General features: G+C 33.7%; 4 protein-coding genes across 4 annotated transcripts; 3 read left to right on the top strand and 1 right to left on the bottom strand.

The window, feature by feature from the left end:
- The first annotated feature begins 839 nt into the window (after positions 1-839).
- Positions 840-4,411, top strand: LOC107622683 (amino acid transporter AVT6A). The gene is made up of 6 exons (XM_016324664.3): positions 840-1,390; positions 1,476-1,970; positions 2,359-2,511; positions 2,943-3,146; positions 3,253-3,718; positions 3,910-4,411. The coding sequence occupies exons 2-6, from the start codon at positions 1,541-1,543 to the stop codon at positions 4,046-4,048; spliced, it is 1,392 nt and encodes a 463-aa protein (XP_016180150.1). The 5' UTR covers positions 840-1,390; positions 1,476-1,540; the 3' UTR covers positions 4,049-4,411.
- Positions 4,412-4,669: 258 nt separating this feature from the next.
- LOC107621582 (nicotinamidase 2) lies at positions 4,670-5,606 on the top strand. Its single transcript, XM_016323616.3, has 2 exons — positions 4,670-5,062; positions 5,131-5,606. The coding sequence occupies exons 1-2, from the start codon at positions 4,762-4,764 to the stop codon at positions 5,421-5,423; spliced, it is 594 nt and encodes a 197-aa protein (XP_016179102.1). The 5' UTR covers positions 4,670-4,761; the 3' UTR covers positions 5,424-5,606.
- A 461-nt stretch (positions 5,607-6,067) lies between these two features.
- LOC107622036 (uncharacterized) lies at positions 6,068-6,947 on the top strand. The gene has a single exon (XM_016323971.3). The coding sequence runs from the start codon at positions 6,193-6,195 to the stop codon at positions 6,829-6,831; it is 639 nt and encodes a 212-aa protein (XP_016179457.1). The 5' UTR covers positions 6,068-6,192; the 3' UTR covers positions 6,832-6,947.
- A 1,926-nt stretch (positions 6,948-8,873) lies between these two features.
- LOC107624180 (abscisic acid 8'-hydroxylase 2) lies at positions 8,874-15,066 on the bottom strand. Its single transcript, XM_016326660.3, has 7 exons — positions 14,293-15,066; positions 13,895-14,044; positions 12,332-12,574; positions 12,162-12,251; positions 11,526-11,711; positions 11,147-11,265; positions 8,874-9,208 (listed from the first exon to the last, which is right to left on the bottom strand). Exons 1-7 carry the CDS (start codon positions 14,839-14,841, stop codon positions 9,100-9,102), a joined length of 1,446 nt encoding a protein of 481 aa, XP_016182146.1. The 5' UTR covers positions 14,842-15,066; the 3' UTR covers positions 8,874-9,099.
- Between the last annotated feature and the right edge of the window lie 851 nt (positions 15,067-15,917).

Genomic DNA, 15,917 nt, shown 5'->3' with positions numbered 1-15,917 from the left:
GATATGAGTAAAATCTTTTTTGATTGAACTTTGAACATGAAGATGTCAATTTAAGTTGCCCGGTCTTGTATAAAAAATTAAAAACGGTTCCACGCACTCATCTCTTCTTGCTATTAAAATTATCACGAATTATGCTACGTGTACACTAAAATTAGCCACCAAAATCAGTCACTAGCATAAAATATATGGTAAAATATAAATATACATTGAAAATAAATTAAACCATACATGTATTTATATACAAATACATTGGTGGATGATTTTAGCGGCTGATTTTGGTGTATAAATAACATTTTTGAATTATCACTCTTGATTAAAAACATTTTCTACAGCATGGCATGATTCATATAAAATTTATATTTTGTTAAAGTTCTAAAAGGATAAACAATTTAAAATATTTAAATGTTGCAAACAGACAAAAACATCGTTGAATAAAAGAGTTACCACTTATTTTTCAATTTTAAATAAATATACGCATTGCTTATTAATTAAATTAATAATTGTATAAAAAAGATTTATTAGTTTTTCTATTTTTATTTAATAAAAAATGGCTCAAATATACTTTACTATTGGCACCCTAGTAATTTATAAGTAAAAGTGTATATAACCAAGAATAGTTTTATTTTCAGAAATTCTTTCTCTTTTTTTATTTGACTATATGTTAACTACAAATGTTTTGGTAATATAAAATCATGACTCAATTTATAATAAGAATAATATACTCAAGAAATGGTTACTAGTACATGGAAGCACTGCAGCGGTAAAACTTGAGTTTTCACAGATTTTATTTGATTTGCTTAAAACACTTTACAGTGATTCGTGTGTGAGTGTCTTGTCCTGTTGGATTTGTCTTTGTCACATGTCTCAGCAACTTGCCTCCGGGCCATGCTAATACCATTATTCAATTTTGCATACAATATTCCATCAATTCGTCTCCAAAATATTGATTGCGTGTATTTTTCTTCCGTTGATTAATTCTTCTATAATCTATAAATAAAGCTAATTGGCCACCACAACCACTAAAAATCTCTCCTTTTCGGTTCTTCTTTTCTATTTTCTTTTGGGTCTCTGCTTCCTCATTTTCAGTCTCAAGTTCTGCCCTTTTTCTTTAATTGGTTATTAATTACTTGGCTTCTCTCAATCATAGATCCAATAAATCTCCCAGGAACCACGGGGATTCCCTGCTTCTTTCGCTGAAGCACGAGATTCTGATTCTCGTCCAATATTTGATTTTCTCAACTGGGTTTTGTTGAACTTGTAAATTTTGTGTTGCTGTGTTTCAAAGTTGATTCCTTTTGACTTTTTGGATTCTGGGTATCAACTCTCTTCTTGCTTTGTGATTAGTCTCTCTTGTTGCTGAATTGGGATATTTTGCTTTGTCACTTATCAGGTACCTAACTCAATTGAACTTGATTGCTCAAAGCTTGTATCTTTGTTTCAATTTTTATTTGTTTAACCTTTTTTGTTCTTTACAGAGTTACGAAGCTGAAGCTTCTTTGAATTTAAACTTTCCAAAACCTTTGATAATTCGAACCTGAAAATGACGATTGTGAGCACCGCACCTAAGACTGAGAGAAAGAAGTCAAGGAAGAACAAGGCAATAGTTAATGAGAACGCTCCCTTGTTGCCTAAGACTCAAGAGAGTGATGCTGGTTTTGATGATTTCAATGGAGCTTCATTCTCGGGAGCAGTTTTCAACTTGTCAACAACAATCATTGGTGCTGGGATCATGGCCTTGCCTGCAACCTTGAGGGAGTTGGGGATGTTGCCTGGCCTCGCCTTCATAGTCTTCATGGCTTTGTTGACTGAGAAGTCAATTGAGTTCTTGATCAGGTTCACCAGGGCAGGAAAAGCTGTTTCCTATGGTGGCCTCATGGGGGATTCATTTGGGAAATATGGGAAAGCACTTGTGCAGCTATGTGTCATAATCAATAACATTGGTGTGCTCATTGTTTACATGATCATAATTGGTATGCTATGCCCTTTCCTTAATTGATTTTGTTGTTTGGGTTTATTAAAATATATGATTGTGTTACTAAAAGGATTCAAGTATAAAGGAGCTAAATACGTATGTGTTCTATGACCAGGAATTATGGTGTCATTTGATCTATTTAGCCGACCTCACCTAGTGGCTAGTGAGATGAGGCTTTTTTGTTGTTGATACATAGGATGGTATGATGTTTCCTGATGTATATAGTTGATTGCACCTAGTGGAACTGGCTGTGGTTAATTTGTTTTACTGTCATTGTTGTTTTGATGTTAGTTTCTGTTATAGGCTTAGGTTTCACGTATGAGTTTTTGGAGGCAACAGATCTAAGGCTTTCTAACTAATTCAGTTTTGAATTGGTGATATTGCAGGTGATGTGCTGTCTGGAACATCTGCAAGTGGAGAACATCATTCTGGCATCCTAGAAGGATGGTTTGGTGCACACTGGTGGACCGGGAGGACATTTATCGTCCTGTTTACAACACTGGCTATATTTCTTCCACTGGCAAGCTTCAAGCGAATTGGTGAGAGCTTTAGTCCAAGGAAGATTTATTGAGAACACTAGGAATTCTTAGACTTTGTTGCACAAGTTCTTGTTTTTACAACTACAGTTACATGCATATAATTGATAACATGTTATTGCTACAAGGGCTGTTCTTTGTCACCAAATTACTCATCGAAGTGTTTGTTGGAAGAGTAACGGCAAAATTAGATTTGCATTAAGGCTTAAGATGACTCAGCTTTCCCCCTTGTTTATTTGTTAGTAGCTTTAGTTTGTTCATGTTTCTAAAATACCTATTTTATGATAGAAAATTATAACTTCTTGAGGAAAAGTAAAAAAATAAAGACAGTGATGGACATGTATTCTTATTATGCGTATGATGTTGACCTTAAACATGTATTTGCGTATGATGTTAACAAATGGAGGTTTTTGATGCGTATTCTATGGTTGCAGATTCCTTGAGATTCACATCTGCACTCTCAGTTGCACTGGCAGTTGTTTTTCTTGTCATTGCTGTGGGAATCTCAGTTGTCAAGGTTATTAGCGGGGGCATTGCAATGCCAAAACTCTTCCCAGACATTCCCGATGTGACATCGTTCTTTAATCTATTCACTGTGGTTCCTGTGTTTGTGACTGCATATATCTGCCACTACAATGGTATTAGTACAATTGGTGTTTGGAAACTTGGAATTGTGTTAGAGCATGATGTTATTACAATTTGTCATACATTTAACTCAACTGATATTTGACTCTTTTCGTGCAGTTCACAGCATAGATAATGAACTTGAGGACTCCTCACAGATGCAAGGGGTTGTACGCACTGCCCTTGGTCTATGCTCTTCCGTGTACTTATTGATAAGCTTCTTCGGGTATCTTCTATTTGGCGAAGGAACTCTTGATGACGTGCTTGCCAATTTTGATACCGACCTTGGAATCCCTTTCAGTTCCGTCCTCAATGATGCTGTCCGTTTGAGCTACGCTGCACACCTCATGCTTGTATTTCCAGTTGTTTTCTATCCGCTGCGGCTCAACATAGATGGTCTCCTCTTCCCTTCATCAAGGCCCTTGGTTCTGGATAACTTCAGATTTGCAACAGTCACTGTTGGCCTAACTGGTGTGATCTTCCTTGGCGCAAATTTCATACCTAGCATTTGGGATGCTTTCCAGTTCACCGGAGCAACTGCTGCTGTCTGTCTAGGATTCATATTCCCGGCTGCCATTACTCTTAGGTGAGTTCTGTTGCCTGAATTCAATACTGGATTTGGTTTTCAAAAATGATTCTTCGTATGTCTTAAGATAAGTATCTACCCCAGCAGCTGATTTGCATAAAGGCTGTGGCCCTTGTCTCCATTAGAGTCCTGATGCGCTTATTTCGAGTATGCTGTGGTGCTAATCAGTCAAGTGTTTTCTGACCATGCAGGGACAGGTACAACATAGCGACCAAGACAGATAAGATTCTATCTGTGCTGATGATAGTCCTTGCAGTCTTCTCAAACATCGTGGCCATATACAGTGATGCCTATGCATTGATCAAGCAGAACAAGGGTTCTCGCGCGTAATCTGTGTTGCACGAGCACAAGTTCTGCCAAAACTGGCAGTAGAATCATGGTCAGCCTCTCACATGGAAACAACTCAAGTGGCAGGGGCAGTTTGAAAATCAGGGTTGAATAAAAATGAGAAGCTACACTCTGTACAAATTTGCTTCAGGAGTGTCGAGAGGCATGGCTTGCACTGTAACATGCATTCAGCCTCCCTTTGTCATGTGCTATCTTTTTGTGAACATGTAATATTTTAGTCCTGCTTGTAGTTTAAGATTCCTCTCTTTTTCTCTTTTTCCCTGAATTATTTTACTCATAAGTGTAATAATCTATTGTTGGCATTGTCATGTTTTATACAACCTATGAATTATGTTCTATATGCAAGTGGTATGATCCAAGAATTGAACATGACTTGTTTGTATGATCTCAGGTATTTTTGTCACTTTACCTTCATGATTGTTTAGTTTTAGTAGTTAGTTGACAAATAAGCCCAACAGGAGATTAAAATTTTTGTAATTGATATTTAATTATTTGTTTTTATTTTCACTTTTTTTTTTTTTACCAAAGATAGGAAAACTCGAATTCGCAACTTCTTAATTGAGTATGGGGAGATTATGTCATTTGAACTCTAACTTGTTCGGCTTGTTTTTATTTTCACTTAAGAAGCAACTAGAATTGAATATTATCCACATATATATAGAGTAGTAGTGATGAGAAATCACAAGTAACTAATAATGGCGTCGTGCTCGTCCTATAGAAAGTACGAGATAAGGAAGAGAGATCCAGATCCCAAAAGATGCGCCCTCTTGGTCATCGATATGCAGAACTACTTCGCCTCCATGGCCAATCCCATACTCTCAAACGTCAACGCTACCATCGACCTCTGCAGGCACGCCTCCATGCCCGTCATATTCACGCGCCACTCGCACCGCAACCGCGACGACCACTCCATGCTGGCTGAGTGGTGGTCCGGCGACCTCATCCTGGACGGCACTCCCGATGCTCAACTTATGGCAGCCCTCCACCGCAAACCTGGTAAGCTTGGTTGAGTAATTAAATTAGGATGATGTAGGGTTTATGATTGAATATATGGAACGGTGCAGGGGAAGACATGGTGGTGGAGAAGAACACATACAGTGCGTTCAGGAAGAGTGGGTTGGAAGAGAAGCTGGTGGAGATGGGAATTAAGGAAGTGATAGTGACGGGTGTGATGACAAACCTCTGCTGCGAGACCAATGCGCGAGAGGCATTTGTTAGAGGCTTCAGAGTGTTCTTCTCCACGGATGCAACTGCCACGTCGGATGAGGAGCTTCACGATGCCACTCTCAAGAACATGGCTTATGGTTTCGCTTACTTGCTTGACTCCCACACCCTCAAACAAGCCCTCACTCACTAGTTCTATTACTTTAATTATATCTAGAACTTTCCACGAACGAGGTATATGTATATCCAGATCCTACAAATAAATATAGAGGAGCATTAAGGTCTAGGCGTCTAGCAGATTTTATAATTTGTATTCATTAATTAGTGTAAAATTATATCTAATGATATGAAATTATTTATTTTTTTTGTTAGTTAAGTATTGATCAGATTTTAATAAAAGTGCTGATCCTAGACTTTTTTAGAAGATGAAAACTCAGGTGCAGTCGATTTCCCGTGAAATTTAATGATTCTCAACTATCAACTTCACTTAAAGTCAACTCAACTGCACTCGAGTTTTCACCTTTTATAAATATATGTTGTCAGTAACGTAACCCGTGCATGTACACAACATACAATGCATTCTTGTTTGAACAAACATTTTGTCTGCTCCTAAGTAATCAGCATAGGTTGGCATACATGCACGAGTGCGTTGCATATTTAATTTGTTATTTTGTCACAAGATGCAGCAACAATCGATATCCTGAACCGCTTACATATCCACACCAAGAAGGTTCCTTTGGACCCAGCTTGTACCTTAGCTGTTTCCATTACACCCAATAATTCCGTACCACATAATTAATTAATAAAGGATACTTCATTTTTGCTTCCTCGTTTTGATCTCAGATCCAATCATTAGTTATAAAATAATGCTCTGTCTCTATGGTCTATACTATATATACCAGCTTTAATCATTAACTTGTAGGCATAGCCTTATTAGCTTAACTAATTATATAGGCACCATTATGGGACCCCTTGATTTTAATGCTCTGAAGAAGATGCAGAATTCTGCGAACGAACTGCTTCACTCAGCAGTAGTCCAAGAAGCACTGGTGCAGGAGCGGGAAGAGAAATGGTTGAAGGAGTTGTCGGATTCATGTTTGGGAATGTTGGAGGTGTGCGGAATCTCGAAGGACGTTCTGGTGCTGGTGAAGGAACACCTTGAAGATCTTCGATTCACATTGCGGAGAGCCAGCATAGGGGAGGCGGGAATCGAGGACAAGATGGCGGCCTGCGATTCCTACAGGAAGAAGCTGAAGAAAGAGACCCTCAAGTGTTTGAAATGGCTCAAGGCAAAAAGAATCACTACTCCAAGCATAATGGAGGTGGTGTTGGTTGTTGATGTTCTAAGGGAAGTGAGGTTGACCAGCATCTCAATTGTGGAATCACTACTGTCTCTGATTTCAACACCGTGGTTGGAGTCAAAGTCAAAATCATGGAGGAGGCGGTCTTTGTTCGCAGATGCCATGCTGCTTCAAAGCGCAAACAAGAGGCTTGCAGGGGTTCAGATGGCCATTCAAGATCTTGACCTTGAGTTGGACTGCATCTTCAGGCGTTTGATTCACACTAGGGTTTTGCTCCTTAACATACTCACACCAAATTAAATTAAGATAAAGACTCACATGCAATTCACTTCATATGAAGTTGTTAGTCGAGAAACGTTAGATAATTTGATATGTTTCAGTTTGACTAAATTGTTATCTAACGGTTCTCAATTAGCAACTTCATACGAAGATAACTGCATGCGAGTTTTTCTTTTAAATTAAACTCAATTAACCACTCACTCACTCTATTCTTTCATTTTTTTCAAATATAGTAACTGCATTGTCATCATTCTGCAATCAATTACCACAGTTAGTAGTACTCAGTTCATTCCTTTATTTTTTTATTTTGATATCAATCAATAATAAATTGTGTTAACTTAAAAACTTATTAGCTAGTGCATGTTCCAATTTGTCAACTAGATGTATGTATAGAGTAAATTAGAAGGAAAAAGACATAATATATATAAGCTTCACAAATCACATCTAAAAAGAATAAGATCTTTATTTATCTTTTAAATATGAGGTATATCCCCCACCTCTTAAGCTAGTTCTGATCCAATTATGTTGATGAGTCCCTTGTGTATCCAATATAATAATAGTACGTAAAATTAATGAATGGTGTTTTCCAGAATAGCACATATCACATATATGTGGTATTAGCGATGATAAATACATATATACTCAAAATATGGAGATTTGTGTTCAGTTATATATAGAGTTAGGTTCTGGAGATCATCTAGCTAGTTAGTTTTTTTTTTTTTTTATGGTTTTCCACGGTATCCCTCAGTCCGGCAGGCCAAGGACTAATCCGTCGCGGAACTGAGCTCCATTTAAGGGATTTACCGCTGGCCAATGGGTTGCTGTATGCAAAAGGCGGGATTCAAACCCCAACACTTCTAGTGAGCTAACCACTAGACCAACCTAATTTGATCTACTTTATCAAACGGGAATGCAGCTATCACAGCACTGTAAAACGTCTTTATGCTGCTGATATATGCAGCAATATCAACTAACTGATAGGAAATGGGCTTGGCCTTTTCTTAATGGGCCTCCTAGGTACATATCCATTACTGGATTTTGCCTTGGATCTATCAAAAGAAAAAATGGGAGCCTGGTTTGTATATTGGTGTATAAACCATAAATTTGATGGAATATGGCTATTATTAATTACTAAAGAATTTATTTTTTAATGGATATGAATTGTCCCAATTAGACTCAAAGTACATGCATGTTGGAAAAAGTGGGCCAGGTGAAATATAGACAAAACTTTTGCCTTACAATAATTTTATTAGCAGAAAATAATAAAACAAAATGCTAAGGATGGAGAGTAGTGTGAGAAATCATGGATCTCTCCTAGCTTATCATGAATGTTTTACTTTTCATGAGACAGAGAACAACATCTTATCATGAAAATAGTTGGAAGATGATTTGTGTCCATACAATGTTGAAAATACATTGGAATTTGCCTTGGATATACATGACAAGAGAAGATTTTAACATGTTAGGCTTGCTTTGCCTATGATGAACTCCACAAATGCAACAAGATCCTTTAAAACATGACCATTATGCCACGCATGCTGCATTTTGGTGCTCAGACAATGGCCACGTGTAATTGTGGTTAACATTTATTTATGTGGGTCACCACTCATCAAGTTACTGCTTGCTGCATGCATAGCTTGCCATACACCATATCTTATCCATAATCACATTGACTCAGCTAGACAATATACACAAGCTACATTCTCAACTCCACACACATTAAGGACCAATCAAAGTTTCTTAATCTATTATTCAGAGTTTTGGAATCAAATCAAATTATGTGCTTAAGGATAAGATAATATGAGAAGATGGATGGATGAAATTAAATGGAAGAGCAATAAATAATAATTAGGTATTTTATTGAGTGAAAATGCTGTTAAGTTGTGCAGATTGGTGGATGGCTGGATTATGAGAATGTCTAATAGAAATCTTATTCATTGGCATTTCATATGAAACAATATGATGTCAAATCTTCAGTGATCATTTGACATATATAGATAATATTGCTATTACTAAGAGAAACAGAGAGTGATCCATCTAAATTTGTAGAGAGAGAGAGAGATTTTAAAGTTCGTTATAATTAATGTACAGTAACATTTGTTTTTTAATGTTATTTATATTACATTTCTGAAGAAACATACAATAAGGCCTACTATATATTTCTACAACAAAAGAAAAAGAAGTGATTATTATTTAGTGACTAGTGTGAGACAGGGGACAAGGAATTTTGGCCCCACTTTGCTAACATTTTGTGAAGTACGTTTTAACAAACGCAAGAAAGTTGCAAATTTAGGTAAAGATGTTGTTTCTGCGGGTAATCTTTACTGGTAAGCCATGTTTGGGCACTGGAAAAGGACCATACTGTATTCCATCACCATTATTTCCCACAACTTGCCACCTAATTATATAAAGCAACCATCAAATTAAAGGGGTCAGCATCAATACAAATTTGACAAAATCTTTGATAACTTTGACTCTTTTGCCAAAACCATCACATTATTATTATTATTATTACCTTTGAAAATTTCTTCATGAACTCACACCTGTACTTATTTAACACTATTCTCTAATTAATTAGTCAAAATAATGAACACAAAAAAGTATAGTCATAGTCTCATTACTCATAGGCGTATATTTATTTTACATTCTACATTAAATTAACTCATCTTAATTACTACTAAATTAAGTGTGACCAAAATTAAATGATAGTAAAAATGAGTTAATTCAATATAAAATATGTAAAATGAATTATTTAAACATTTAATACGAAATACTTAGAAATGTCAGAGTCACATTCCAAATTAATAATATCTTATAGAATAAGGACAAGGTGAAATATGATGTGGTTTGTAATTGTGCAGAACTATGTGTGGTATCAAGTAAAACTTGCTCCCTTCAAATTTGACTTCTCTAACATCATGGAATTTGTCTGCAAATTGCTTGGACTATCTTCAAAAATTACTATCATCTATCACATGCCATAATTACCGGAAGAATTCATGTTTGAGAAGGAACTTAGCTTGATAAACAATTTAAAACAGAGTACACTAAAAAGAATAAAAACACGAGATTGAATTGAAAGGGGGGACGGATCGGAACATATTATGTTACCTTAGTACCTAACTAATTTTTTGTATTCTTTAAGAATTTTCTATTAGCAACTATAAATTTATTTGATGTACGAAGTTTACACGTAACTTAAGAAAACTTGTTGCATATTTATATAGTGTTGGTATCATTCTGAAAAAGAAAGGCATATCTATTTTATTAGTACTACCATTCTATATATGATTGAAAGGGACCTTCAAGAAGTGTGATGTTTTGAGTAATTGTAGACAAGCCTTTGCCTGTTAAACTAAATGACAACAAATTTTGATTGGCCAATATAGTAGAAATAGTGATCAGTGTAAAGTCCCACTCATTTGATTAATTGACCATCAACAAATAAAGATTAGGAAATATCTAATTTTTAGCTTAATTTGTGGGTTTTATTTCATAGACTGCTTAAATATCTACATTAGGAGTTTAATTAGAGAATTAATTTTTTTAGTTAATATCAATAAATTTTATTAAATTGTTTTTTATTTTAGATTTTAAATCTTAAATTCTAAAGAGATAATATTAAAAAATAAAATTTCAATAAAAAAATAGTTAATATTCACTAATTAATTAAAAGTTAGTTCATAATTATATCATTAAATAATACTAATAAATCTTATGGAAGATAATTTCTAATTTTTAAGAATTGGAAAATTTTTAAGTTAAAAAATAAAGTTATATAAAAAAAATTGTACTTAAATTTCTAAAAAGTGTGCATTTTACATAATATTTTTATTTTTAAAATATTTTTATTTTTAAAATATTTTTATTATAAAAATTAAATAATAATTTACATTCTTTATTGTAGCATTATTCTTGGAAATAGTAGTAGCTTATGTAAATATGCATGCATGGCGACAAAAACCATGCATGTTTGCCACGTATACGTATGAAATACGTAAACAGTTTAAGGTCGTCTTAAAATCCGGGAGGTCGTGGCTACTTCTTCCTGAAGACATGTATCGTATGTCATCAAAACCACACGCCAGTAATTAATAATATATGCTGAAATAATATTATAATATAAACATTGATAATATAAATAAAAACCCTATATTTATGAAGGACCACTTCCACATCTTAAGGAACACAGTATGTAATTATAGGACCACCCTCATTGATCAATTTTCCTAAAGTCAATTGAGAGATCTGAGTAGCTGACAAACTAATTATGCAAAAAGTTCATACAAGATCCAAACTAATTAATTGTATTATTGATCGAAAAAAATATAAATACCTATACGAAATAGTGAGATGATGAAGGAGGACAAGAAGCTCAAGCTTGGCTAGCTCATTCCCTGGACAAGAATGGATTCCATTTCCAAATGGCATGTATGTGTTTGGTCTCGGTGGCACCTTCACCATCACATAAACAAAGTAATTAACAAAAGTCAACCCTCTTTAAACATATTATCCACTATGTACATGAAATAATGTTACGTTGTACTAGCTAGCTAGCGTACAAATATAGGTCACGTGTTCTGATATCAAAAAATATATAGATGAAGATTCAAATAGGAAATGAAAAGGACTTTACCTAAGCATTGATTGATAACCTTATATATGAGATTAGATTTATAGAGACATATATTATAATAATGTGACATAATATATACCTCGAAGCGTGAGGGGTCGAATTTGTGTGGTTGAGGGAAGAAATCAGCAGAATGGTGAATGCTTCTGAAGAGTGGAAGGACCTTCCAGCCTTTGGGAATGTAGTAACCTTGAAGCTCCACATCTTCCACTGCTTCTCTGAATGTGAATGACAGTATGCTTGCACTTCTCAACGTTTCTTGGATTACCTGATCAAAATTAAAACATACACATACATATATTAATAATTAAAGAGAACTGTTAGGGAGCCAATGGTCTAAGTGTACATGTGTATAACGGATTATGAGTTAACAAATAAATATCACCCATAGTATTAAGAATAACCATCCGAGTACGATAATAAACATCTCATGTCATGAAACTACTTATCCCAAAAGCTTAAGTTGATTTTAGGGTTCAGTAAGGATCAAACTCTTGACCTTTCGGATCTAGAGCTCTAATACTATGTCATGCAACTGCTCATCCCAAAAGTTTAAGCTGATAGAAAAAGGTAACATAAATGGTTATATTTCTAATACTTCCTAAACTTCTATTGTACGCATTGTACAAATATTTCATTGGCTCCCCATACTTTTCCATAATAAAATTGGTTTAATGCATTAAAAATTAATTCAATGATTGATTAATTAATTTATTACCCGAGTAGTCAGTGGCATCTGCCTGGTATCATCCCAAGAAAGTCCTCGATTTTGTTGAGCTGTTTTGCTCTTGATTCCTTCATGTTCTTTCTGTGAAAGTTATTGAAAATTAGGATTGAGTAGGTGATGAGAAAATTTGAAGGATTATAGAGAAAGAGAAGGCATATTACTGTGACAGCTTCCAAGAGATTGGGATTGTCGTGCAAGTATTTGAGAAGCCAAGTAAGAGCAGTTGCAGTGGTGTCATGTGCAGCGAAGATAACACCAATGAGATTATCAGAAACCTGAGAATCAGAGAGTTTGTATTTTCCTTTCGCTTCCAGCAATTCTCCCAATAACCCTCCACCAAGCTCTCCACTTTCTTTTCTTCTTTTTATTAACTTCCCTATACTCTCATCTAGAAGCTTCCTTGCCTTCATTATTCATATTAATCAACAATTATTCATTAATATGTGCTATATCACCATAATTAATTAGCTGATTACTTCTATATATAGGTCTTTCTTTTTTTATTTTTGTACAATAAATGCACTATTTTATGCACATTTTCACTATGTATTTGAGTCTCTACCAATTAATTAAACACATAAACCTCTCATCAAGCTTAGAATCATAAATATTTTAATATGATAAATTATTCTTCTAACCTTTACCGTATCTAATAATTAACAAATTAAAGTTTTTTTTTTCCGTTAAATAAGAGTTAACTATCAAAATCAGATAATGATATTATTATGTCTTTGTTATATATCATGTCTAAAATAAGTCAAGTTTTTAAAGATTTTATCGATTATTAGTTTTGGTGAAAATCATAAATGGCATTTTTTTCTTTATTTAAATATATAGCAATTTAATATTTATTTATAATATATAAAAGCTGATACCAATTTTTTTCACAATGAATTTAAGCCATCTTTTCTTTGCTAATAATGTCACATCAACAATTCTAATGATTTGGCAAAACATTAAAATCAACCAATCACTATTTAGTAAAATATTTTAAAAAAATTAAAACAAAAAACTTTTATCTACTATTATTCAATTGAAACATCAAGTACTAATTAAATGTAATAAATATACATTAAAAGTGTCATAATAATGATAATTATAAAAAATTTCAGTTACAAATATTCAAATTCTACAACTTATACATATTAACTCTTACTACTTTTTATTTCTTAATCTCTTGTATTAATTATCAAAAATTTCTTAAATTTAATATAACTTTTTTATATATTTTTCATTCTCATTCATTCATTTTTTTAATTATTTACAAAAAAAACACAAGAGGTAGGAAATTAGAACTCTAAGAATTAATAAATACAAAACACATTACTATAAAGAATGATAGGAAATTAAAAAAATATTTTAAGTAAAGATTAAAAAAATCAATTTATGTCCCAAACATCTAAAGAATGAAAATAACATTAATATATGCAAACATATAAATAGAATTCAAACAAATAAAAAAATAAAAAAATATTTTTTTATAAACAAATTAATTATATAAAATAAAATATAATTGATGATAAGACATAGTATTTATATGACATGGTTGTTGAAATAATAAATAAAAATGACATTACTTCATCGTAAAAATATAATTTTTTTTAAATTAATATGTATATATATATGGTATCATATACCATTTGAACTATAATTTATTAGCAAAAAAACACCCTTGTTTACTTAAAAGAAGTAAAAACTCAATAAAAGAAATTTGTGATACATACCTTGATTGCTTTCCAATAGGAAGTTCCAGGAATATGTAAGGGATAAGAGTTGTAGCCTTTCTCCAAGCATCGATACAGTTTGCATATTTCTTCCATTTCTACCTCCATTGTTCCACCAAAGGCCGATACTGCAGCCACTTGGAAAGCATACTATATATAACAAAAAGAAAATAAAGGCACATATACATACATTAATTCTATGCTTGGGATAATAGGAGAAAGTCTCACGCGCCATACTTTTATTAAAATTTAATCAGTATCTAACTAATAAAGAAAGAATGTATAATTTTACACCATTAAATATAATTTTACATCATCAAAAATATTAATAATGATTAATTAATAATTACATTTCATAAAAATGTGCTGGTCTTCTAGCACTACTGCATAATATATACCTTTTTCATCTCCTGCAAGGTGTTGATGGTTTTATTGGTCCAAGTAGGCAACAAATCGAGGAGAATATGCTCAACCTCGGAGACCGAGTTCTTGATTTTGGAGGGCAAGAAAGAGTTTTGAACGAGTTTCTTGAGCATGGTGTGATAGGCGCCTTGTTGGAAGAACACAGCTTGGGGGCCTATGAGCTTCTCTTTGCTGGGTGGATGTCCTGCTTTAAAGAGATGCGCGTGGCTCACCAGCACCACTCTTGCCGCGTCTGGATCTGATATCATCACGCACGGGCAGCCCAGTATGTGCGTCTTGAATATCTGCCCGTACTTTTTCTGTCTCTTGGAGAAGAAGGAATTTGGGTTTTGAGTGTAAAGTTTGAGAGTCTCTCCAAGAAAGGGCCAGCCCATGGAACCGGGAGGCAAGTACCACTCTTTATTATATTTGAACCGCTTCCTCCATTGGATTTGGAGGAATAATCCTCCTATTATTATTATCATTGAAAACAAGGACACATAATAATAAGCAGAATGGGTAATAAAACATGAAATAAGTTGCATGATGGTGGACTTGATACACAGCTATATATACACTATATAAGTAGCTAGGTGCAAGCAATAAACAGAGAGGTTTAATTTCGTGCTATATTGTGTGGCCAATTAAGTTATGCACTGTAATAGGAAGAATGAGACTGAATTATGTAGACCAAGGAGATATATAGGGCTATATATATACACAGAGCCACAGAAATAGAAAAAAAGAAAAAAAAAAAAGTACTAGTAGTCGGTTAAGTGAGCGAGTATGTGAGGTTATATTATATTGGTGCAGGTGGTGGTTTTATAGAGTGGCAAATCGGAGTTGGGACATGCGTCACCACCATTGTGGGAACACCTTGAAATGGGTTCCTCTTTTTCCGCCCAAATACAATCATCTTCTAACATGCTTTTATCATTTAGAACCGACCCTACACCTAGAGAAAATATTTTTGAACACTAAACTCTTGTAATATGTCTTCATGTATTATTTTAAGAGGAGTGCGAGGAGCAATAATTTTCGTAATTTGTAGTTATCAAATAGTTATTAATAATATTTTTAATGGTGTGAGATTTTATCTAATAGTATGAGATTACTCACTTTTTTTTACTAATTACATGTTGATCAAAATCTAATAAAGTTTCTGCTCCTTAGACTTTTTCTTATTTTAATATCAATTTTATTTTGACATTTATCTATATTGTCATTCGAGTAACTTAGCTGTTGGCAAACATTTTAGCTTTATTCATTTCTAGCTATTCAAATATTATCTCATTATATTTTATGTAACAAAAAAGATTTGCTATATATATATATAACTAATATTACCAAAGGAGAAAACCTTTTTGTATATTGATATCTAGAAAATTTTCTGTAGTCTATTATTATTTATAAAGAAATTTGTTTCCACGGTGACGAGCAAAGAGGGAACATTTGTCCCATCCTTTGCAGACTTGAAAAGGTATTTAAGTTGGAATACAAAGATCATCTTCAAATGTGATGATAGGTTTGGCCACAAATTCAATGTTTGTCTAGAATTAGTTAGAGAATGAGCTAATAGAAATAAGAAGATACTTCATGTAGGGAAAGAGCAGTATTAGAA

This window comes from Arachis ipaensis, chromosome B10 (assembly GCF_059453495.1).
Source record: "Arachis ipaensis isolate K30076 ecotype BB chromosome B10, ASM5945349v1, whole genome shotgun sequence".
In the NCBI taxonomy this organism is placed as follows: domain Eukaryota; kingdom Viridiplantae; phylum Streptophyta; class Magnoliopsida; order Fabales; family Fabaceae; genus Arachis; species Arachis ipaensis.
The sequence above is the reverse complement of the archived record's forward strand: the minus strand, read 5'-3'. Positions and strand labels throughout refer to the sequence as shown.